The sequence below is a fragment of the Rhinopithecus roxellana genome, chromosome 2 (genome assembly GCF_007565055.1).
Source record: "Rhinopithecus roxellana isolate Shanxi Qingling chromosome 2, ASM756505v1, whole genome shotgun sequence".
Lineage (NCBI taxonomy): Eukaryota > Metazoa > Chordata > Mammalia > Primates > Cercopithecidae > Rhinopithecus > Rhinopithecus roxellana.
In genome coordinates this window covers 55,139,700-55,165,662 of record NC_044550.1, presented here as the reverse complement: position 1 = coordinate 55,165,662, position 25,963 = coordinate 55,139,700, and the positions used below count along the sequence as shown (strand labels likewise).

The following is a 25,963-nucleotide window of genomic DNA, read 5'->3' as shown; positions in this document are numbered from 1 at the left end:
CCTGACAAGGTGGGAGTTCCATCCTTACATGCCTCTAGGAGATTCAGGGAGTCAAGCAGTGTCATTCTGCAGGCACCACTTCCCCTGCACCTCACAAGCTAAGACCCACTCACTTAGAATTCCAGTTGGCCAGTGCAGAAGACTGGAGACTGCCTGAGATGGACAAATTCCTGGGGGGACAGGTGGCTGACATTTTTGCAAATTGGGCAACTCAGTTCTAGCCTTCTGGCTCTGGGGAGTCTAGGTGGCCCTGACAGGAGGAGTCCTTCACCCCTCACAATGCAGCATAGCTGCTGTTCCATAATGTAGCCATACTGCTCCTTTTTTTTTTTTTTTTTTTGATGGAGTTTCACTCTTGTTGCCCAGGCTGGAGCGCAATGGTGCAATCTCGGCTCACAGCAACCTCCACCTCTCACGTTCGAGCAATTTTCCTGCCCTAGCCCCCCAAGTAACTGGAATTACAGATATGCACCACCATGCCTGGCTAATTTTTGTATTTTTAGTAGAGACAGGGTTTCACCGTGTTGGTCAGGCTGGTCTTGAACCCCTGACCTCAGGTGATCCACCCACCTCAGTCTCCCAAAGTGCTGGGATGACAGGTGTGAGCCACTGTGGCTGGCCCAGACTGCCTCTTTGAGTTAGACTCTAATCCATTCCTTCTCACTGTGCAGGGGCCTCCCTGCAGGAATTTCAATAACTCCACCAGGGTTATACAGACAGAATGCTGATCTCTCCCTGGGAAAGAGCCTCTGAGAGGACAGCCAATGTCTCTGCAGTTCAGTTGACTCAGCCTTTCTACCCTGCTGGCTCTGGAGAGTCCAGGCAGTGTCGACGAGGAAGGGTCCCCCAACACAAGACACCTGCTCTACCAAAAAGCAACCAGACTGCTTCTTTCAGTGGACTCTTGATCCATCCGTCCTGACTGAGGTCTCTCAACAGGGGTCTCCAGACACCTCCTACAGGAGGGTCTGGGCCAGCAACTGGTCAGTACTCCACTGGGGTGGAGCTCCCAGAGGAAGGAGAAGGCTGCCGTCTTTGCTGTTTCATGGCCTTCACTGGTGATACCTTCAGGTAAGGGAAAAACTGAGGCACCTAGGGTCTGCAGTGATCCCCCAACAAGCAGCCCTATGGAAGAATGGCCTGATAGTTAAAAGAAAAACAGAAAGCAACAACAGCAACAAAGACCCTGCAAAAACTCCATTTAAAGTTCAGCATCTTCAAAAATTGAAGTCAGATAAGCCACAAAAGATGAGAAACAGTCAATGCAAAAATTCTGAAACTCGACAAGCCAGAGTGCCTTCTTTCCTCCAAATAACTGCAACAGATCTCCAACAAGGGCACAGAATTGGGCTAAGACTGAGCTGCCTGAATTGGCAGAGGTAGGCTTCAGAAGTTGGGTAATAATGAGCTTTACTGAACTAAAGGAGCATGTTGTAACCCAATGAAAAGAAGCTAGAATCATGATAAAACAATACAGGAGCTGATAACAAGAATAGCTGGTTAGAGAGGAGCATAACTGACCTGATGAAATAAAAAACAGAACACAAGAAATTCACAACGCAATCACAAGTATCAATAGCAGAATAGACCAACCAGAGGAAAGACTCTTAGAGATTGAAGACTATCTTTCTGAAAGAAGATAGGAGGCAAGAATAGAGAAAAAAGAATGAGGAACAAACAAACCTCTGAGAAATGTGGGACTATGTAAAAAGACTGAATCTATGACTGATTGGGATACCTGAAAGAAACTGGAAGAACAGAACCAAGTTTGAAAACATACTTCAGGATATCATCCAGGAGAACTTCCTGAGCCTAAGAAGACAGGCCAACATTCAGGTTCAGGAAATACAGAGAACTCTAGTAAGATACTCCACAAGAAGATCAACCTCAAGATACATAATTATCAGATTCTCCAAGGTTGAAATGAAAGAAAAAATGTTAAAGGGAGTCAGAGAGAAAGTCCATGTCACCTGCAAAGGGAAACCCATTAGATGCACAGTGGACCTCTCAGTGGGAAACCCTACAAGCCAGAAGAGATTGCAGGCCAATGTTCAACATTCTTCCAGAAAAGAATTTCCAGCCCAGAATTTCATTTCCAGCCAAGCTAAGCTTCATAAGCACAGCAGAAATACGATGCTTATCAGACAAGCAAATGCTGAGGAAATTCATCACCACCAGGCCTGCCTTGCAAGAACTCCTAAAGGAAGCACTAAATATGGAAAGGAAAAACCATTTACCAGCCACTACAAAAACACACTGAAGTACACAGTACACCAAATAAAGACACTATGAAGCAACCACATAAACAAGTCTGCAAAATAACCAGCTAGCATCATGATGATAGGATCCATTTCTCACATAACAATATTAAACTTAAATGTAAATGGGCTAAATGCCCCAGTTAAAAGACACAGAATGGCAATCTGGATAGAGTCATGACCCATTGCTATGCTGTATTCAAGAGACCCATCTCATGTGCAGTGACACACGTAGGCTCAAAATAAAGGGATGGAGAAAAATTTACCAAGAAAAAAGCATGGGTTGCAATCCTAGTTTCTGACAAAACAGACTTTAAAACAACAAAGATTTAAAAAGACAAAGAAGGGCTGTACATAATGAGAAAGGGTTCAACTCAACAAGAAGAGCTAACTATCTTAAATATATATGCACCTAATACAGGAGCACCCAGATTCATAAAGCAAGTTCTTAGAGACCTACAAAGAGATTTAGACTTTCACGCAATAATAGTGAGAGACATTAACACCCTATTGACAGTATTAGACAGATCACTGAGACAGAAAGTTAACAAAGATATTCAGGACCTGAACTTAGCTGTGGATCTAGTGGACCTCATAGACATCTACAGAACTCTCCACCCCAAACAACAGAATGTACATTCTTCTCATTGTCACATGGCACTTACCCTAATATTGATCACATATTTGGAAGTAAAACACTCTTCAGCAAATGCAAAAGAACTGAAATAATAACAAACAGTCTCTCAGACCACAGTGCAATCAAATTAGAACTCAAGACTATGAAATTCACTCAACACCACACAACTAAATGGAAATTGAATAACCTGCGTTTGAATGACTCCTGGGTAAATAATTAAATTAAGACAGAAATCAAGAAGCTATTTGTAACTAATGAGAACAAGGAGACAATGTGCCAGAATCTCTGAGATGCTGCCAAAGTAGTATGAAGAGAGAAATTTGTAGCACTAAATGCCTGCATCAAAAGGATAGAAAGATCTCAAATTAACAATGTGACAACACACTAAAAGAACCAGAGTACCAGGAGCAAACAAACCCCAAAGCTAGCAGAAGACAGGAAATAACCAAGATCAGAGCTGAACTGAAGGAGATAGAAACATGAACAACTCTTCAAAAAAACAACAAATCCAGGAGCTAGTTTTTTGAAAAAATTAACAAAATAGACCGCTACCTAGACTAGTTAAAGAGAGAGAGAGAGAGAGAGAGAGAAGAATGAAATAGACACAGTCAGAAACGATAAGAGAGATATTACCACTGACCCCACAAAAATACAACCATCAGATAATATTATGAACACCTCTTTGCACGGAAAATAGAAAACCTAGAAGAAATGGATAAATTTCTGAACAAATACACCCTCCCAAGACTGAACCAGGAAGAAATTGAATCTCTGAGTAGAACAATAACAAGTTCTGAAATTGAAGCAATAATAAACAGCCTACCAATCAAAAAAAAGCCCTGGACCAGATGAATTTACACCTGAATTCTACCAGAGGTATAAAGAAGAGCTGATATCATTTCTAATGAAACTATTTAAAAAAATTGAAAAAGGGAATCTCCTCCCTAACTCAGTTTATAAGGCCAGTATTATCTGGATACCATAACTTGGCAGATATACAACAAAAAAAGAAAACTTCAGTCCAATATCCCTAATGAATATCAATCCAAAAATCCTCAATAAAATACTGGCAAACTGAATACAGCAGCACATAAGAAACTTTATTCATCACAGTCAAGTTTGCTTCATCCTTGGGATGCAAGGTTGTTTCAAGATAGGCAAATTAATAGATGTAATTCATCACATAAACAGAACTAAAATTTAAAAAACCACATGATTATCTCAATAAATGCAGAAAAGACTTTGAGTAAAATTTGACATCCCTTTATGTTAAAAACTCTCAGTAAACTAGGTATTGAAGAAACACACCTCAAAATAATAAGAGCAATATATGACAAACCCACAGACAATATCATACTGAATGGATAAAAGCTGGAAGTATTCCCCATGAAAACTGTCACAAGACAAGGATGTCCTCTCTTGTCACTCCTATTCAACATAGTATTGAAAGTTCTGACCAGGGCAATCAGGCAAGAGAATAAATGAAGGGTTTCCAAATAGTGAGAGAGGAAGACAAATTATATTTGTTTGCAGATGACATGATCCTATATCTAGAAAATCTCATTGTCCCAGCCTAACAGTTTCTTTTTATTATTATTATTATACTTTAAGTTCTAGGGTGCAGGTGCACAACGTGCAGGTTTGTTACATAGATATACATGTGCCATGTTGGTTTCCTGCACCCATTAACTCGTCATTTACAGTGGGTATTTCTTCTAATGCTATCCCTCCCCCAGCTCCCCACCCCATGACAGGCCCCGGTGTGTGATGTTCCCCTCCCTATGTCCAAGTGTTCTCATTGTTAAATTCCCTCCTATGAGTGAGAACATGTAGTGATTGGTTTTCTGTCCTTGTGATCAGTTTACTCAGAATGAAGGTTTCCAGCTTCATCAATGTCCCTGGAAAAGGACATGAACTCATCTTTTTTTATGGCTGCATAGTATTCCATGGTGTATATGTGCCACATTTCCTTAATACAGTCTATCGTTGATGGAAATTTGGGTTGGTTTCAAGTCTTTGCTATTGTGAATAGTGCCACAATAATCATTCATGTGCTTGTGTCTTTATAATAGCATGATTTATAATCCTTTGGGTATGTATCCAGTAATGGGGTCAAATGGTATTTCTAGTTCAGGATCCTTGAGGAATCACCACACTGTCTTCCACAATGGTTGAACTAGTTTACAATCCCACCAACAGTGTAAAGGCGTTCCTAGTTCTCCACATCCTCTCCAGCATCTGTTGTTTCCTGACTTTTTAATGATTGCCACTCTAACTGGTGTGAGATGGTATCTCATTGCAGTTTTGATTTGTATTTCTCTGATGACCAGTGATGATGAGCATTTTTTCATGTGTCTGTTGGCTGCATAAATGTCTTCTTTTGAGAAGTGTCTGTTCATATCCTTTGCTCACTTTTTGATGGGGTTGTTTGATTTTGTTCTTGAAAATTTTTCTAAGTTCTTTGTAGATTCTGGATGTTAGCACTTTGTCAGATGGGTAGATTGCAAAAATTTTCTCACATTCTGTAGGTTGCCTGTTTATTCTGATGGTTGTTTCTTTTGCTGTGCAGAAGCTCTTTAGTTTAATTAGATCCCATTTGTCTATTTTGACTTTTGCTGCCATTGCTTTTGGTGTTTTCGTTATGAAGTCCTTGCTCATGCCTATGTCTTGAATGGTATTGCCTAGGTTTTCTTCTAGGGTTTTTATGGTTTCAGGTCTAACATTTAAGTCTTTAATCCATCTTGAATTAGTTTTTGTATAAGGTGTAAGGAAGGGATCCAGTTTCAGCTTTCTACATATGGCTAGCCAGTTTTCCCAGCACCATTTATTAAATAGGGAATCCTTTCCCCATTTCTTGTTTTTGTCAGGTTTGTCAAAGATCAGATGGCTGCATATGTGTGGTGTTATTTCTGAGGCCCCTGTTCTGTTCCATTGGTCTATATATCTGTTTTGATACCAGTACCATGCTGTTTTGGTTACTGTAGCCTCATAGTATAGTTTGAAGTCAGGTAGCATGATGCCTCCAGCTTTGTTCTTTTTGCTTAGGATTGTCTTGGCAATGCAGGCTCTTTTTTGGTTCCATATGAACTTTAAAGTAGTTTTTTCCAATTCTGGGAAGAAAGTCATTGGTAGCTTGGTGGGGATGGCATTGAATCTATAAATTACCTTGGGCAGTATGGCCATTTTCATGATGTTGATTCTTCCTATCCATGAGCATGGAATGTTCTTCCATTTGTTTGTGTCTTCTTTTATTTCATTGAACAGTGCTTTGTAGTTCTTCTTGTAGAAATACTTCACATCCCTTGTAAGTTGCATTCCTAGGTATTTTATTCTCTTTGTAGCCATTGTGAATGGGAGTTCACTCTCTGTTTGTCTGTTATTGGTGTATAGGAATGCTTGTGAATTTTGCACATTGATTTTGCATCTTGAGACTTTGCTGAAGTTGCGTATCAGCTTAAAGAGATTTTGGGCTGAGACGATGGGATTTTCTAAATATACAGTCATGTGTCATCTGCAAACAGGGACAATTTGACTTCCTCTTTTCCTAATTGAATACCCCTTATTTCTTTCTCTTGCCTGATTGCCCTGGCCAGAACATCCAACACTATGTTGAACAGGAGTAGAGAGAGAGGGCATCCCTGTCTTGTGCCGGTTTTTAAAGGGAATCTTTCCGGCTTTTGCCCATTCAGTACAGCCCAATAGTTTCTTAAGCTGATACACAACTTCAGCAAATTCTTAGGATATAAAATCAATGTGCACAATCGCTAACATTCCTATACATCAACAACAGGCAAGCAAAGAGCCAAATTGTGAATGAACTCCCATTTACGATTGCTATAAAAAGAATGAAATACCTAGGAATAGAGCTAATAAGGAAAGTGAAGGACCTCTTCAAGGAGAACTACAAACCTCTGCTCAAGGAAATCAGAGAGGATACAAGCAAATGGAAAAACATTCCATGCTCATGGACAGGAAGAATTAATATTGTAAAAATAGCCATGCTGCCCAAAGTAATTTATAGATACAAAGCTATTCCCATTAAACTACCACTGATATTATTCACAGAATTAGAAGAAACTATTTTAAAAAACATATAGAACCAAAAAAAAAGCTCACATAGCCAAGACAATCCTAAGCATAAAGAACAAAGCTGGAGGCATTATGGTACCTGCCTTCAAACTATAAGGCTACAGTAACCAAAACAGCCCGATAATGGTACAAAACCAGACACATAGAGCAACAGAACAGAATAGAGAACTGAGCAATCGATCAGAATAGAGAAGACAGAAATAAGACCACCCATGTACAACCATCTCATCTTTGACAAACCTGACAGTAGCAATGGGGAAAGGATTCCCTATTTATAAATGGTGCTGGGAGAACTGGTTAGTTATATGCAGAAAATTGAAACTGGATCCCCTCTGTACACCATATACAAAAATTAGCTCAAGATTGATTAAAGACTTAAATGTAAAACCCAAAACAATAACAACTCTAAAAGAAAATCTAGGCAATACCACTCAGTACCTCAGCATGGGCAAAGATTTCATGATGAAAACGCCAAAAGCAATTGCAACAAAAGCAAAAATTAACAAATGGGATCTCATTAAAGAGCTTTTATATAGCAAAAGAAAATTAGGTGAATAGACAACATACAGAATTGTAGAAAATTTTTGCAATCTATTCATCTGACAAAGGTCTAATATCCAGAATCTATAAGAAACTTAAACAAATGTATAAGAATAAAACAATCAATCTCATTAAAAACTGGGTAAAGGACAACTTCTCAAAAGTAGACATTCATGCAGCAAACAAACGTATATAAAAAAAAAGCTCAACATCACTGATCATTAGGGAAATGCAAATCAAACCACAATGAGATACCATCTCGTGCCAGTCAGAATGGCGTGAGTGAGAACTTGGTCATCTGCAGTTCAAGAAGAAAGTTCTCAGAAAAAGCCCAACCTGCCAACACCTTGCTGTTCGACCTTCAGAAGTGTGAGAAAATATATTTCTGTGATTTGAGCTACCCAATTTGTGGTATTTTCTTGTGGGATCCCTGGCTTCCATAAGAAACAAACACATATAATTTATTTTATAGAGTTTTGTCCTTGCACAACATGAGAGCTGTTTACACTGTTGATGAAAGCTATGTCTTTGTTGTCTGGTCCTGGAGACTGAAGTCACACTGAGAACTGCAAGGGTAAGCTAGAATCTGTGAGGACAGACTGAAACCTCTGTCAGGTGCTCATGACCCTGCCAGCCATACAATTTTGATGGTGGGGGCATTCTGCAGGAGAAGCTGGCACCTGTAGTCACAAAGCTAACCATGCACTTGACACAGAAGTTGGAGAAGCTTAAAGAAGAGAGCCTCCAAAAGCTAAAATAATATTGCTCCTCCTTCACTTCTCCTTTCTAAATGTATTACAAATGTCTCTTGTGGCTCACCCTAGCATGTAACTATCCAAGGAAGTAAAATTATGGGAAATGAAGTTTCAGCTTAGATAATTTGATGCAATACAAATTTACTACATATGCTATGTTTTAATATTTCACAAGGAGAATATATTTATGTCTGACTTGTATAAATAAAAATTAGCACAAATAAAGGATGAGAGTTTTTCAAATTTTATAGGACATGCATAGCCCTGACATAAATTTTTAAAAAGCAAAAAAAAATAAAAAAATAAAAAAATAAAAAAATAAAAAATAAAAAAATAAAAAAAAAGAAAACTGAAGACTAACTTTACTTACGAACTGAATGAAAGAAATTTAAAATGAATCCAAGAATATATGTCAGAGTGAAAATAGTATGATTTGTTATGGGACTGCAAGGATGAACTCATGATATTAGATTAAAAAAAAGATTATTTCTATAGATGAAGAAAAAGCATAGATAAAATTCTAAAGCCACTCTTACTATAACTTGGTAAGGAGTATTTTCAACACTCACAGAAAAATGTCATACTCAGTGTTTAAACACTTGAAGGGTTAGCATTAGAATCAGAAACATGATAAAATGGTTGCTACTACTAGTAGTGTTTTATTGGCAGTCTAGCAGTGCAGTGCTGCAACTGAAGGAAAATGTCATAAATATTTGAAAAGAGTCGGAATATAATTACATATAGGCAATATGATTGTCTACAATGAAAATACAAGAAAAATTAGCTGAAATCTTATAACAAATAAATGAGTTTAGAAAGGAAATTAAAAATTGAGTGAAAACAACTCTGTTCACCAGCAATAAATAAGATAATAACAAAAGACATAAACAAAAATGAACACAGCCTCAGTAACATGTGGGGCAATGTCAAACAGTCTAACATACATTTAAATGGAGTCCAAAAGGAACAAAGGGAAGGAAGGAATAAAATATATTTTAAATGGTAATGGCTAAACAGTTTCCAAATTTTATGAAAACTGCAAACCCATGGAGTCAAAAAGTTCAATGAATTCCAAGCAGAATAAATGCAAAGAAAACTACACCAAGGAATATTTCAATAAAATCACTGAAAATGAGTGATAAAGGGAAAATCTTAAAAACAAAAGTAAAAGAACACATTATAAAGTATACCAAAGACAGCAATGACTGAATATTACTCAGCAATCCCATTACTGGGTATATACCCAAAAGATTATAAATAATTCTACTATAAAGACACATAAACATATATCTTTATTGCAGCACTATTTACCATGGCAAAGACTTGGAACCAACCAAAATGCCCACCAATGATAGAATGAATAAAGAAAATGTGGCACATGGAATACTATGCAGCCATAAAAAATAATGAATTCATGTCCTTTGCAGAGACATGGATGAAGTTGGAAACCATAATTCTCAGCAAACTAAGACAGGAATAAAAAACCAAACACCACATGTTCTCACTAATAAGTAGGAATTGAACAATGAGAACACATGGACACAGGGAGGGGAACATCACATACTGGGGCCTGATGGGGGATGGGGGGCCAAGGGAGGGAGAGCATTAAGACAAATAGCTAATGCATATGGGGCTTAAAACCTAGATGATGGGTTGATAGATTCAGGAAACCACCATGGCACATATATACCTATATAATAAACCTGCACTTTCTGCACATGTATCCCAGAACTTAAAGTAAAAAATTAAATAAATAAATAAAAAAGAACCAATGCAAGCCATAGAAAAATGAATGGCATCTTTAAAGTGCTGAAAGATTTGAAAAAAGTCAAGCTAGAACACTATATCAGAAGAAAAGAGTAAGGTGAGATAATTTACTTTTTCAGCCAGAATCATTTGTTGTTAGCAGATATATATTAGTAGAAATTTTAAGTGAAGTTCTTTGGGTTGAAGGAAAATTATATATCAGCAGGAAACTTGGATCAAAGTGAAAATGAATGAAAAGCACCAGAAATGCTATATGTGAATACAATTTTTTTTCTCAGTTTTACATTTCTTTAAAGGTTATTGATTATTGAAAGAAAAATAATGACATTGCATTTTGTGGTTTATAACATGCATAGAAATACAATATGAAACAACAATAGCACAAAAGATAGGAGGGGATAATGTTGCAATGGGTTCTTATACTTGAAATAGTATAATATTATTTTAAAGTAGAATTAATAAGCTAATAATTCTTGTAAATCAGAGCATCTGCTGAAAAGTAAAGTAGACATGTAACTAAAAACGTAATAGTTGAGACAAAATGGAAATAAAAAAGAAACAAAAAATAGAAATAAAAAATAAATATCAAAGCAAATGGGACTAATAAAAAAGAAATAACAAGGTGATATATTAAAGCCCAGCCATGCTGAAAATCACATTAAATGTAAATGATCTGAACACTTCAATTCAAAGGCAGAGATGGTCAGAATAGATAAAAGTTCAAGAGCCATATATGCCATCCCACGTTAAGTATAAATAAAACAACTTAAAGTAAACGTATTAACATTAATAGATTAATAATGTAAATTATTGAGATTAATATTAATAATGTTATATGTATATTAACATATTGATAATGTTAAACTAACAATCTATTAATGTTAATACATTTATATTAAATTGTTTATAATTAATGATTTATTAATCATAAATTATGATTTATAATGTTAATATAATGTTAATTTCATATTATCATTAATAGATAATTTTAATAGATTAAAAGGATGGAAAATATGTATCATACAAGCATAAAGAAAAGGAGAGTTATAATGTCTATATTAATATCAGGCAAAGTAGACCTCAGAACAAGAAGTATTTCAGGGAAAAAGGAGGACTTTTTAATATATATAAATGAGTCAATCAATACATTTTAATAAACATTTAGCCTACATGCCTCATACCAGATCCTCAAAATGCATTATGCAAAACTGATAAGAATTGAAAGAATAGACAAATTCACAATTGTAACTAGAGACATAAACATCATTTTTCAGTAACTGATAGAACCAGAAGTTAGAATAAATGTTAAGTATGTAAAAGATTTAAAGAGCAGTCAAAGGTCGGGCGCAGTGACTCATCACGCCTGTAATCCCAGCACTTTGGGAGGCTGAAGCTAGTGAATCATTTGAGGTCGGGAGTTCAAGATCAACCTGGCCAACATGGTGAAACCCTGTCTCTACTAAAAATACAGAAATTAGGCGGCGATGGTGGCGCACGCCTGTTAATCCCAGCTACTTGGGAGGCTGAGGCAGGAGAATCACTTGAATCTGAAAGGCAGAGGTTGCAGTGAACCAAGATTGTGCCCCTACACTCCAGGTTGGGCAACAGTGTGAGACTTTGTCTCAAAAAAATAAATAAATAGAATAAGCTTAGTGCAGGAGGCGTCTCCCAAAAATAGACTTTGGGATGTGGATTTGTGTGCAGAAAATTTACTGGAGAGCACTCTCAGAATTTGCACGTCCAGTGGGGTGAAGAAAGCAGGACTGGGCAGTCAGCAGCTCTGGAGGTGGAATGGTCTCTTAGAGTTCACACGACAATAGAATACCTATTCTTTTCAAATGCTCATGGGACATTTATGAAGAGGGACCATATGCAGGGTCATAAAACAAGACTCAATACATTTAAAATATTGAAATCATACAAAAGTATGTTCTGTGATAGTAACAGAATTAAAACTAGAAATCAGCTACAGAAATACACTCCTCAAATTCCGAAATATTTGGATAATAAACAACGTAGTTCTAAGTAACTCAACGTCAAAAAAGAAATTAAAAGAAAAATTAGAAAAAAAATTTTTAATTTGAATAAAAAAGAAAACAAAATGTATACATGTTTGTTAGATATACGTAAAGGAATCTATAGAGGGAACTTTACAGATTTAAAAGTTTATATGGGAAAAGGAGAAAGGTCTAGAAATTAATAATAGTAGCTTCAACTTCAGAAGCTTTAAAACAATACAAATTGAGTCCAAGCAAGTAGACAGAAGGAATACCAGAGAGCAGAAATCAGTGAAGTAGAAAATTGAAAAATAGTAGAGATCAATGCTATCAAAAGTTGCTTTTTAAAAATATCAACAACATTGACAAACCCCTTACTATGCTGATTGTAGTCACCCTAAACACTCACGTCTTCCAAAGTCATACTCCCTTCTTGGGGTAGTTCTCTTTAAATTACTGCTTATTGTAGATTGTAAAGATGTGGCCACTTTAATCAATTTGGATCAACTCTAAGAGACCATTCCACCTCCAGAGCTGCTGACTGCCCAGTCCTGCTTTCTTCACCCCACTGGAAGTGCAAATTCTGAGAGTGCTCTCCGGTAAATTTTCTGCACACAAATCCACATCCCAAAGTCTGTTTTTGGGAGACGCCTCCTGCAATAAGCTTATTCCAAAAATGTCATATTGCTTTAACATCAAGAAATCTGGTATTATAAATTATCCAGATTGCCAAAATTAGTAGAAGATGGCATTCGACTATGTCATGCTTTCTGACACTCCCAACTCTGACCTTCCTTGAGTAAAGTTGCTGTTCCTGGAAGCAGTTAGCTTGACACAAGTGAAACTTGAAATCTGTGGGGGTCAAACAAGTTGTAGTAGGGCTTTCTCCCTGGGCAGGTTGAGAGGGCAGTGTCCACACTATCTGTGATACGGTTGAGAGGGCAGAGAAACTAATTAATAGTACAGAATAGAAATAGAGAAGTCACTTCTAATATATTTAAGAATTGAGTACACCAAAATGTTAAATTTCAAATCAGTAGATAAAAGAAGCAATGTTTAACAGTTAATGTTTCAGCTGTGTCTTTTGGAATAAAAAAACTTTTTGAAAAAGTAAAGGTATTTCTCTTTCAACACCAGGCACCAAAATATATCCTAAATGCTTTGAACATTTTGGTGTAAAAACTATTAAGAGTTTCAGGAAAACAATGACCTAGGAACACTGTTTGTGGATATTTTGCAGGCACTTATTTAATATATTTATTACACACACAAAGTTGTTACTAATTAGTAATAAATGAACAAAGGTTCATTTAATAATTCAAAACAATTCAAAAGGAAGAAATGCACATGACTGATAAATGTGTAAACAGATGGTGAATCTCACTAGTAATCAAAGCAATGCAAATCAAATTAGGATTTCATATCATTTTCATTGTCAGAGGAAGGCAGTGAACTGAAGACACAATAGTAAATTATTAATGTGTACAATACCTGTCCTTACAAATTGTATGGGATATGTAATCACTAAAGTTTTATTGTATATATATTTAATGGAAAGGTGTTCAAGATGTATTGTTAACTGTTGGAGAAGTAGGTCATGAGAGATTTTACACAGCATGATCCACTTTTTTGGGTAAATGTTTAAATGATTAAATCTGCAAACTTTTCAATGACCTTTATTTGAACTTTATTAATTACAACATATTTTAATTTTTGAAGCATACATAAGACTTTTCTCTTTCTTTCACGTTTATTTCAAGTTCAGCGTTACATGTACAGGTTTGCTATATAGCTAAAAGTGTCATGGGGATTTGTTGTACAGACTATTTTTTCACCCAGGTATTAAGCCTAGTACCCATAGTAGTTTTTCCTGATCTTCCTTCTGTCATCCTCCTCCCTCTGATAGGTGCCAATATGTGTTGCTTCCCTCTATATGTCCATGTGTTCTCACTGTTTAGCTCCTACTTGTAGTGATAACATGTGGTATTTGATTTTCTGTTCCTGTGTTAGTTTGTTAAGAATAATGGCCTCCAGCTCCATCCATTTCCCTGAAAAGGACATGATCTTATTCATTTTATAGCTGCATAGTGTTCTATTGTATATATGTACCACATTTTCTTTATCTAGTAAGTAATTGATGGGCATTTAGATTGATTCACTATTGTAAATAGTGCTGCAATGAACATATGTGTGCATGTATCTTTATAATAGAATGATTTATATCCCTTCAGGTATATGCCCACCTGTGATATTTCTGGGACAAATGGTATTTCTGTTTTTAGGTCTTTGAGGAATTGCTGCACTATCTTCTACAATGGTTGAACTAATTTACACTCCCACCAACAATGTGTAAGCGTTCCTTTTTCTCCACAAGCTTGCCAGTGTCTGTTATTTTTTGATTTTTTAGTAATAGCCATTCTGACCGGCATGAGTTGGTATCTCATTTTGGTTTTGATTTGCATTTGTCTAATAATCAATGATGTTGAGCTTTTTAAAATGTGATTGTTGGCCATATGTATGTCTTCTTTTAAAAAGTGTTCATGTCCTTTGCTTTCTTTTTTTTTTTGAGATGGAGTCTTGCTCTGTGGCCCAGGCTGGAGTGCAGTGGTGCCATCTCACTCACTGCAACCTTTGCCTCCCTGGTTCAAGTGATTTTCCTGCCTCAGCCTCCTGAGTAGCTGGGATTACAGGCGCACACCACCACACCTGGCTAATGTTTTGTATTTTTAGTAGAGACGGGATTTCACTATGTTGGACAGGCTGATCTCGAACTCCGGACCTTGTGATCTGTCTGCCTCAGCCTCCCAATGTCCTTTGCTTTTTAATGGAGTTGTCTTTTTTTTTTTTTTCTTGTAAGTTTACATTCCTTTTAGATGCTGGTTATTATACCTCTGTTGGATGCATAATTTGCAAAAATTTTATCCTAGTCTGCTTAGGCTGTCTGTTAGCACTCTGACGATAGTTTTTTCTCCCGTTCTATAGGTTGTCTGTTTGCTCTGATGATAGTTTCTTTTGCTGTGCAGAAGCTCTTTTGTTTAATTAAATCCCATTTGTCAATTTTTGCTTCTGTTGCAATTGCTTTTGTGATTTCATCATAAAACCTTTGCTTATGCTTATATCCTGAATGGTATTGCCTAGATTTTCTTCTAGGGTTGTTATAGTTTTGGGTTTTACATTTAAGTCTTTAATCCATCTTGAGTTAATTTTTGTATATGGTGTAAGCAACGGGTCCAGTTTCAATTTTCTGCATATGACTAGCCTGTTCTCCCAGTGCCATTTGTTAAATAGGGAATCTTTACCCCATTGCTTGTTTTTGTCAGGTTTGTCAAAGATTAGATGTTTGTAGATATGTGGCTTTATTTCTCAGTTCTCTATTCTGTTCCATTGGTCTATGTACCTGTTTTTGTATCAGTACCATGCTGTTTGGGTTACTGTAGCCTGGTAGTTTGTAGTCAGGTACCGTTATACCTCCAGCTTTGTTCTTTTTGCTTAGGATTATCCTGACTATATGAGCCCTTCTTTTTTTTTTTTTTTTTTTTTTGTTCCATATGTATTTTAAAATAGTTTCTTTAATTCGGTGAAAAATTTCAGTGATAATTTAATGGGAATAGCATTGAATTGATAAATTGCTTTGGGCAGTATGGCCATTTTCACGACATTGATTCTTCCTATCCATAAGCAAGGAATATTTTTCTGTCTGCTTGTGTCCTCTCTAATTTCCTTGAGTAGTGGTTTGTAGTTCTCCTTGAAGAGGTCCTTCATCTCCCTTGGTAGCTGTATTCCTAGGTGTTTTATTCTTTTTGTGGCAATAGTGAACGGGAGTACATTCATAATTTTTCTCTCTGCTTGTCTATTGTTGGTGTTTAAGAATGCTTGTGATTTCTGCACATTGATTCCATATCCCGAGACTTTGATGGAGTTGCTTATCAGCTTAAGAAGCTTTTGGGCTGAGTTGATAGGATTTTCTAGATATAAGATCATATAATCTGCAGACAAAGACAGTTTGACTTCCTCTCTTCCAATTTCAATACTCTTTATTTCTTTCTCTTGCTTGGTTGCCCTGGCCAGAACTTCCAATGCTATGTTAAGTAGGAGTGATCAGAGAGGACATCCTTGTCTTGTGCCAGTTTTCAAGGGTAATGCTTCCCGTTTTTGCCCAGTATGATATTGGCTGTGGGTTCGTCATAAATGGCTCTTATTGTTTTAAGGTATGTTCCTTCAATACCTGGTTTATTGAGAATTTTTAACACGAAGGGATGTTGAATTTTATCAACGGTCTTTTCTGCATCTATTGAAATAATCGTGTGGTTTTTATCTTTAGTTCTGTTTATGTGATGAATTATGTTTATTGATTTACATATGTTGAACAAACCTTGCATCCCAAGGATGAAGGCAGCTTGATTGTGGTGGATAAACTTTTGATGTGCTGCTGGATTCGGTTTGTCAGTATTTTATTGAGGATTTTTGCATCAATATGCATCAAGGATATTTGCCTGAAGTTTTCTTTTATTGTGGTATCTCTACCTGGTTTTGGTATCAGGATGATGCTTGCCTTGTAGGATGAGTTAGGGAGAACTTCCTCCTCTTCAATTTTTTGGAATAGTTTCAGCATGAATGGTATGAGCTCTTCTTTGTACATCTGGCAGAATTCAGCTGTGAATTAATCTGATCCTGGACTTTTTTAGTTGGTAGGCTATTACTGACTCAATTTCAAAACTCATTATTGGTCTGTTCAGGGATTCAAGTTCTTTCTGGTTCAGTCTGGGGAGGGTTTATTTGTCCAATAATTAATCCATTTTGTCTAGATTTTCTAGTTTATGTGCATAGAGGTGTTCATAGTATTATCTGATGGTTGTTTATATTTCTCTGGGGTTAGTGGTTATATCTCCCTGTTGTTTCTGATTGTGTTTATTTGAACCTTCTCTCTTTTCTTCTTCATTAGTCTAGCTAGTGGCCTATTTTATTATTTTTTTCAAGAAACCCAGCTTCTGTATTTGTTGATCTTTTGAATATTTTTGTGTGTGTGTCTCAGTCTCCTTCAGTTCAGCTCTAATTTTAGTTATTTCTCATCTTCTGCTAGCTTGCTTTGGGATTTGTTTTCTCTTGATCCTCTTGTTCTTTTAATTGTAATGTTAGATTGTTAACTTTAGATTTTTCCAACTTTTTGATGTGGACATTTAGTGCTATAAATTTCCCTCTTGACACTGCCTTAGTTGTGTCCCAGAGATTCTAGCATATTGTACCTTTGTTCTCTTTAGTTTTAAAGAGCTTCTTGATGTCTGCCTTAATTTCATTATTTACTGAAAAGTCATTCAGGAGCCAGTTATTCAGTTTTCCTGTAATTTATGGTTTTGATTGAATTTTTAAGTTTTGATTTCTTAAATTTCTTAGTTTGATTGTGCTTTGGTCCAAGATATTGTTTATTATGATTTCAATTATTTTGCATTTGCTGAGGAGTGTTTTACTTCTGATTATGTTGTCGATTTCAGAATATGTGACAGGTGGCAATGAGGAGAACATACATTCTGTTATTTTGGGTTAGAGAGTAGATATTTATCCGTTCCATTTGATTCAATGCTTAGTTTAGGTCCTGAGTATCTTTGATAATTTTCTGTCTCGATGATCTGTCTAATATTGTCAGTGGGGTGTTAAAGTCTCCCACTATTATTGTATGGTAGTCTAAGTCTCTTCGAAGGTCTCTGAGAACTTGCTTTGTGAATCTGGGTGCGCCTGTCTTGGGTGCACATATATTTTGGATAGTTAAGTCTTGTTGAATTGAACCCTTTCCCATTATGTAATGCCCTTCCTTGTCTTTTTTTATCTTTGTTGGTTTAAAGTCTGTTTTGTCAGAAACTAGGATTGCAACCCCTGCTTTTTTCTATTTTCCATTTCTTGGTAGATTTGTCTCCATTCCTTTATTTTGAGCCTATGTGTGTAATTGCTTGTGAGACTGGTCTCTTGAAGACAGCAACGGGTTTTGGTTCTTTATCCTGCTTGCTACTCTGTGTCTTTTAATTGGGGCTTTTAGCCCATTTACATTCAAAGTTAGTATTGATATGTGTGGATTTGATCCTGTCAGCATAGTTTTAGCTAATTATTTTGCAGACTTGTTTATGTGGTTGCTTCTTAGTGTCATTAGTCTATGTACTTCAGTGTGTTTTTGTAGTGGCTGGTAATGGTCTTTCCATATTTAGTGCTTCCTTTAGGAGCTCTTGTAAGTCAGGTCTGGTTGTAACAAATTCCTTCAGCATCTGCTTGTCTGAAAAGGATCTTATTTCTCCTTTGTTTATGAAGCTTGGCTTGGCCAAATATGAAATTCTGGTTTGGATTTTCTTTCCTTGAAGAATGTTGAGTATTGGCCCCCAGTCTTTTCTGGCTTGTAGAGTTTCTGCTGAAAGGTCTGCTGTTAGTCTGATAGATTTGATCTGACGCTTCTCTCTAGCTGCCCTTAACAGTTTTTCTTTCATTTTAATCTTGGAGAATCTGATGATTATATATCTTGGAGATGATCTTCTTGTGAAGTAACTTACTGGGGTTCTCTGCATTTTCTGAAATTGTAAATTGCCCCCTCTAGCTAGATTGGAGAAGTTCTTTTGATGATATCCTGAAATACATTTTCCAAGTTGCTTCCATTCTCCCCATCTCTTTCAGGGACACCAGTGAGTCATAGATTCCATCTCTTTACCTAATCCCATATTTCTCAGAGGTTTTGTTAATTCCTTCTCATTCTATTTTCTCTATTCTTTTCTGACTGTCTTATTTTAGAAAGCCAGTCTTCAAGCTCCGCGATTCTTCCCTCTACTTGGTCTATTCTGCTACTAATACTTGTGATTACATAATGAAATTCTCATATTGTGTTTGTCAACTCTATCAGGTTAGTTACCTTCTTTTCTCTACTGTCTACTTTGCCTGTCAGCACCTGCATTGTTTTATCATGATTTCTAGCTTCTGTGCATTGGGTTTCAATGTACTCCTGTAACCCTATGATCTTTGTTCCTATTCATAATCTGAATTCTATTTCTGTTGTTTCAGCCATCTCAGTCCTGTTCAGAACCCTTGCTGGAAGAGTGATGTGGTCATTTAGAGGAAAGAAGGCACCCTGACTTTTTGAGTTTTCATCGTTCTTCTGCTGATTCTTTCTCACCCTTGTGGGCTTATGTACTTTCAATTTTTGAGGTTTCTGACGTTGGGATGGGTTTTTTTTTTTTTTTTTTTTTTTTATCCTATTTGATGACTTTGAGAGTTTGATTGTGGTTTAAAATGGATTCAGCTGACTGGCTTTATTTCTAGGAGATTTTAAGGGGCCAGTGCTTAACTGCCAACTCCTGGACTGTGTGTTCTAAGTATGGGGGACTTGTATTGGGCCCTGACTTTATTCTCTTGCTCTTTGAGGTTTGGAATCCACTGAACTGGGGGTGGAGGACGAGGTGTGGCAACCACAGCAGAGTGGTAGCAGGTGCTGAGGTGCCTGCCTCCCTGCAGGCACTCAGCACAGTGACAGAGGCAATGCAGCTGGAGGGGGAGTGAGCCCCTACTGGAGATTGTGCTGGACGTGGCGCTGGTTTGAGGAAGGTGTGCTGGTGGGTACACGTCTAGGTGCCTTCTCTCTGCCCTGCAAGCAGGAGTCATGATACTATTTTTGTTTAAAGAAATCCAACACACCCACACACATGTCAGGAGCAAGGATTGACAGGCTATACCCCAAGATGTCAGTGATTATCTCTGAGTGATAAGATCATAATGATATATGATGTGGATGATATATTTGTCCTATATCTCTAGGTTTTCCACAACAATAATGTATTACTATTGTAAATATAAATAGATAAAATGAATTTAGTAGCACTCATTTAGATGATAGGTAAGTGGCCAGCCACTAACCTTCTGATTGTTATAGATTTCACATTTATGAATCCTAGGGCAGATAATGTAAAAATGATGTGCAATTTTTAAAACACAAACTTTCCAGTGGACCTATAGATTTTATTTTCCAATTCAAGTCTATCTACTTTATATTTGGTGGAAAATTCTTCTGGATGCTGGCAATATGAGACCTGCCAAGCCTTAGAGTTTGTCACTGAGACTTTGTCTTCTTTGTGTCCCTTAAAGACATTATTTTGGGGGTTGGGAAGAAGTTATGTTCGAATATGCAAGTCAAGATTCCATTTTAAGCCAAATCCCCCAAGCAATGCTCAGATTCCTCGGATAACCTTGGGCATTGTACTTCCTTTGGGCTAGTAGCTTTGCTCTTAACTAGGATATTTTGAGACATGCAAGGAATACATTGTCCTAATGGACAGATGACTCATGACTCCACCAGTTTAGGGTATGATAATCGTAAGTGAGGCAATCAGTATCGACTTTCAGCTTATTTTCTCAATAGATCATGCCATTTTTTGCAATATCCTTGCAATATAGTTTAGCATTGGTGAGTCCAGAATTATTCAAATGATTTTGTGTTATTCAAACGATTTTGTGTAACCCAGGTAAAGCACACAGGGATACAAAATTTACTCAGTATACAAAATAAATATAGCAAATTGTAAGTAATCTTTATTATACAAAATTCTATGTTTGACCGCAAGGAATTTATATTCCTGCAGAAGAGTCCCACAACCTCACTGAGCTGAAAGTCCTTTCTACAAATTCACTTTTAGTAATGTATTTAAGAAAATTCTTACTCAAATGATCTGACTTTTGTAAATTAATCCCCAAATCTGCATTGGTATGTCTATTAAAGATTAATTCCACTAGGTGGAGATATTTGCTCAGTTTTGTGGTTCACACTAAAGGATACAGGGGTAGAGAAATCTATTAAGCAAGGGAATGTCTCAGAAACAAGAATAATAGCCTGGGGCCTTCCAAGACCTGTTGCTTTGCATTGTAATCATTTGGCAAATGTATACACTTTGTTACGTGGAGTTTAGTATTTGCTTTTAATGATTATAAAAGAAAAATGGCAGGTTTCTAGGCTTACAGTATACAATTTTTTATTTTGTCTGAATACTTATAACTTTTAACCACTATGGTTTGAATAGACTGTTAACTAGACATCTTAAGTTTTCTCCTTTAACTGTTAGACAGTTCTTGCATTAACAGTGATATAGTAATTAAGTGTTCATAACAATAAAATAGGTTCTGTTTTCACTATGTTTTAGATATTTTATATTTAATTAAAATAATAATGGCCCTTATTAATATATAAATACTGTTGTTTAATACTTTAATCTTTATGCTAATAACTTTATGAAAAATGGTACCTTGTCAAGTCATAGGGAAGCAATTTTTTTAAGTATAACAAAGATGTATGCGATAATTCTTCAATTAAGAAAAGTGTAAGGCCTAAAATACTGGGAAGTTGTTTGTTCAATTTGAAGTTTTTCTGTGGTGATCTTGGGTTTCTACTTTTCTGTTTTTTTTATTGGTACCAACATAATATGGAAACAATCTTCATAGTTAAGTAAGAAATTCATCTGCTCCTCTTTACTTTGTATTTGAAGTTATAATATTCTGTGCCATCAGTTAATTGACTTCAAGGAAGTAAGGGTCTGAAACATTGAACTCTCAAAGCAGCCTGGTTCTTTTTTTTGCCATTGGTTTTTAAAACATCTTTTGTGTATGAGCACCATTGTCTCTAGTTTTGTTGTTTTAAAGATACTCTATTAATTACCCACAGCTGTTCTCATAAATTGATTAAAAACACAACAGACTTTTGTCCTCTAATTCCTTAGAGAAAAGTTAGCAGTTGACATTTTCTTTTTTTCATCTTAAAGATATGGGAAAGGGAAGACCAAATCAGATGTGTATAAATGTATTAGAAAAATTCTAGTTTTTAGTATCTAATAGATCATGTCTAGTTTTTGAATAAATTTATTTTTTCATTTAAAGCAATTGCTTGGTATACATTGCAGATGTAAGATGTAAGTAAGTAGGTAAAAGTAGTATTTCTCATTTGCCCACTCATCTAACAACTGATTTTCTCTCTAGGATGAAACCCTGGCCCGCCAGTTGGTGGAGCTAGGCTACCGAGGGACTGGAGAGAGAGTGAAAAGGGAAGATTTTGAAGGAAGGAAAGCAGCTATAGAGATTTCAAGGCTGGCTGAAAGAGCTCAGCAAAAGTAAGTGTCCATGTTCCAAATCCAGATTTTATGTTATGTTCTAGACCTGTGGAGTAATTCAATTTCGTTTGCATTGTTTAATTTAGAAGCACTGGCTGGAGCAGGTAAAACTTGGAATATCCTAAGCATGTGTTCCGCAGATGAGGAACTGAAGCAACTGTAATATGCTTGCAATAAAGCCACATGCAACTTCAAGCTACTAATTTAAGAAATATAAATACCAAAATATGGTCATCATACCAATAAAGTCTTGTTAAAAAGTAGCTTGATGTTATTGGTTTTATGCATTTATATACTAAAAATATGAGTGACTTTTGCCTTAGAATTCTTTGTACTTTGAGGTCTGTACATCTTTAGTATCATTTGTGTTCTCATATTTTTCTAAGCATTAATTCATTCAACTTTATTAATAATCACTAAGTTTTGTTTATATGCCTAATTTATATGTTAGTATATAATATGTGGTTATATTAAACATAAATCTAATGATATAGGTTAAAACATATCATAAAAGAGATATATTCCTAAAGTGAACTGCATCAAACTTGTAAGGCAATTTTATAAAGACATAAGTAGTTGACAAAGCAATAATCTATTTCATTTTTAAAAGTGGATCATTAAAGTATAAATGCTGGGGAGAATAATTACTTAGAAATCAGTATACTATTATTGGATAACATCTTTAAAATTACCCAGTAATTGTGAGCATAAATTTCCATGTATGCATTATAAACATTTCATAGTGGAATGTGCTTTGGTCCTGGAACTATTCAATTAGAAGTGACCATTCTAATGGTAATTGTGTTTCACAACCATAGTATACTGACGTTTAACATACTGATATTTGGGAATGTATTAGTTTTCTATTGCTGCCATAACACATTATTACAAATTTGGTGACTTAAAATAACACATTTATGGCCGGGCGTGGTGGCTCATGCCTGTAATCCCAGCACTTTGGGAGGCCGAGGCAGGCGGATCATGAGGTCAGGAGATCGAGACCATCCTGGCCAACATGGTGAAATCCCGTCTCTACTAAAAATACAAAAAATTCGCCGGGCGTGGTGGCGGGCACCTGTAGTCCCAGCTACTCCAGAGGCTGAGGCAGGAGAATGGCGTGAACCCGGGAGGTGGAGCTTGCAGTGAGCCAAGATCGCGCCACTTCACTCCAGCTTGGGCAACAGAGCGAGACTCCATCTCAAAACAAAAAACAAAAAAACAAAACACACATTTCTTTATTCATTGTTCTGTCCATATGGCGTGGCTTGGCCAGGCCCTCTGCATAGAATATCACAAGGTTAAAATCCTGCTGTTGGCTGGATGACATTCTTATCTGGCGGTTCTGAGGATGAAACTGCCTCCACATTCAGTTAGGTTGTTGGCCAAATTCAATTCCTTATGATTATAGGGCTGAGTTCCCCACTTCCTTGGTTGTCATTTGGGGGCTAATCTTTGCTCCTAGAGGCTGCTCATGTTTCTTTTTAAGCTTTCCCACTCCCTCCAGTAACAGTGGGTCAAGACACTTTTACCCTTAAGATTTCTCCAACTTCCTCTTCAGAAGCTTCTTTCCTGACTCTGGTCCAAGAAATATCTCTCCTTTTAAGGACTCACGTGATTACACTGGGTCCATCTAATGATCCAGGATAATCTCCCTGTTTTAAAGTCAATAATATTTATATCATCGGCAAAGGCCGTTCATTTGTTATTTCTTCAGTTTTTACGTTCAGGGGTACGTGTGCAGGATGTGCAGGTTTGTTATAGGTAAACATGTGCCATGGTGGTTTGTTGCACAGGTCATCCCATCACCTAGGTATTAAGCCCAGCATCTATTAGCTATTCTTCCTGATGCTTTTGCTTCAACCCAGCCCCACTCTGACAGGCCCAGTGTGTATCATTCCCCTCCATGTGTCCTGTCCATGTGTTCTCATCATTCAGCTCCCACTTAGAGGTGAGAACATGCAGTGTTTGGTTTTCTGTTCCTGTGTTAGTTTGCTGAGGAAAATGACTTCCAGCTCCATCCATGTCCGTGCAAAGGACATCATCTCATTCTTTTTATGACTGCATAGTATTCCATGGTGTATATTCAGTCTATCACTGATAAGCATTTGGGTTGATTTATGTCTTTGTTATTGTGAACAGTGCTGCAATGAACATATACATGCATGTATCTTTATAGTAGAATGATTTATATTCCTTTGGGTATATACTGAGTATTGGAATTACTGGGTCAAATGCTATTTCTGTCTCTAGGTCTTTGAAGAATTGGCAAACAACGGTTGAATAATTTACACTCCCACCAGCAGTGTAAAAGTGTTCCCTTTTCTCCACAGCCTTGCCAATGTCTGTTGTTGTTGTTGTTGTTTTTGACTTTTTAATAATCACCATTCTGACTGGCATGAGATGTTATCTCATTGTGGTTTTGATTTGCATTTCTCTAATGATCAGTGATGATGAGCTTTTTCTTATATGTTTGTTGGCCACATGTATGTCTTCTTTTGAAAAGTGTCTGTTCATGTAGCAAAGGACCTTTTGGTATGTAATGCAACATACTCACAGTTCTTCAGATTAGAGAATGGATATCCTTAATCCCATTGATGTGAGAAAGGGGCATTCTGTTTATCACAGGCAATTTATATAAAATTTCAGGAATTTACTGAACATAGTTATTCACTATCAACTTCTATTCTTGGAAAATTGAAATGAGGCTAGTTTTCTGTGTACAATGTAATGTTTGTAATGTGTCTTATAAAACATCAGGGAGAGTCTTTTCTTTTTGTGAGAATCAGTTAATGTCTATCAGTCAGGAGCAGAAGTGGAAATATTTTTGTGAGATTTTACAAGGAATTCATGTAAATTCACATGCGATTTTATGAGTGATGTAAACTATTTCATTTCAAGAGTTATTCATGTTTAAAGTCTAAGTTCTATCCACATCACATGTCCATTTTGTGTTTGAGGATCAAAGTAGGTATTTCCTCTATGCAATAGTCTCTTTAACTGGTCAGAGCTGGACGTCATCAGGCTACTTATGAGCCAGTTTTGGGAGACTAATCCCTATTGAGAGCTGCTAGAATTTGAAGGCCCTTTCATCTGCAGATCTTCTCTGGTCGCCTTTGTAATGGGATGGGTACCATATGCTCTCTTTTGCCCCATGTGGTAGTCCATTCCCTTCCAGGTTAATTTAGTGTTGTTGCCAGCAGGGCCAGCAGATGGTGTCCTAGAGCCAAATATGTCCTGTGCCTGTATTTGTTGGGGATCACTTTGAAAATATGCATGCACATCTGACTGCCTGCCAGCTGGCAACTTGGAAACACTTGGTTCCACTATCAGATCATCTTACATTAACTTCTTTAATATGCAGGTGAGCAACTCCAAGTAGATCACAATTCTTTGGTCTAGCAATCATAGAGCACCTATTTCGAGAAGTGCTGGTATCTAGGAGTATGTTAGTTACTCACAATAGCTTCATAGGGGAAAAAGTCTGGAGAGATGAAAGTTAAAGATATCAGGAAGGTTTATTTTGATTAGGGATGTTCTAGAAGAAGGCAAAAATGTTAAAAATTATTTTGGGCTTCTATTTAGTCTTTCACAAATATAGACAACCATAGTGTATTAGGCTCTGTCCTGTAGGCTCTGGGAATACAATAGAACACAGACTTAGTTCTCACCCTCAAGAAGCTTGAAGACTAGAGAAATGAAAGGCATTACATTGTTGGTGGGAATGGAAAATGGAAAGCAGTTTGGCAGGTCTTCAAAAAGTTCAACGTAGAGTTACCGTATGACCCAGCAATTCTACCAAACA

General features: G+C 36.7%; 1 protein-coding gene across 2 annotated transcripts in view; it reads left to right on the top strand.

The window, feature by feature from the left end:
* Positions 1–25,963, top strand: part of CFAP299 (cilia and flagella associated protein 299) — a 664,335-nt gene that overhangs the window by 11,494 nt on the left and 626,878 nt on the right. For both annotated transcript variants that reach the window (XM_010354116.2, XM_010354117.2), the window contains exon 2: positions 22,031–22,161. In XM_010354116.2, the coding sequence (XP_010352418.2) occupies positions 22,031–22,161 (131 nt within the window). The remainder of the gene's footprint in view (positions 1–22,030; positions 22,162–25,963) is intronic.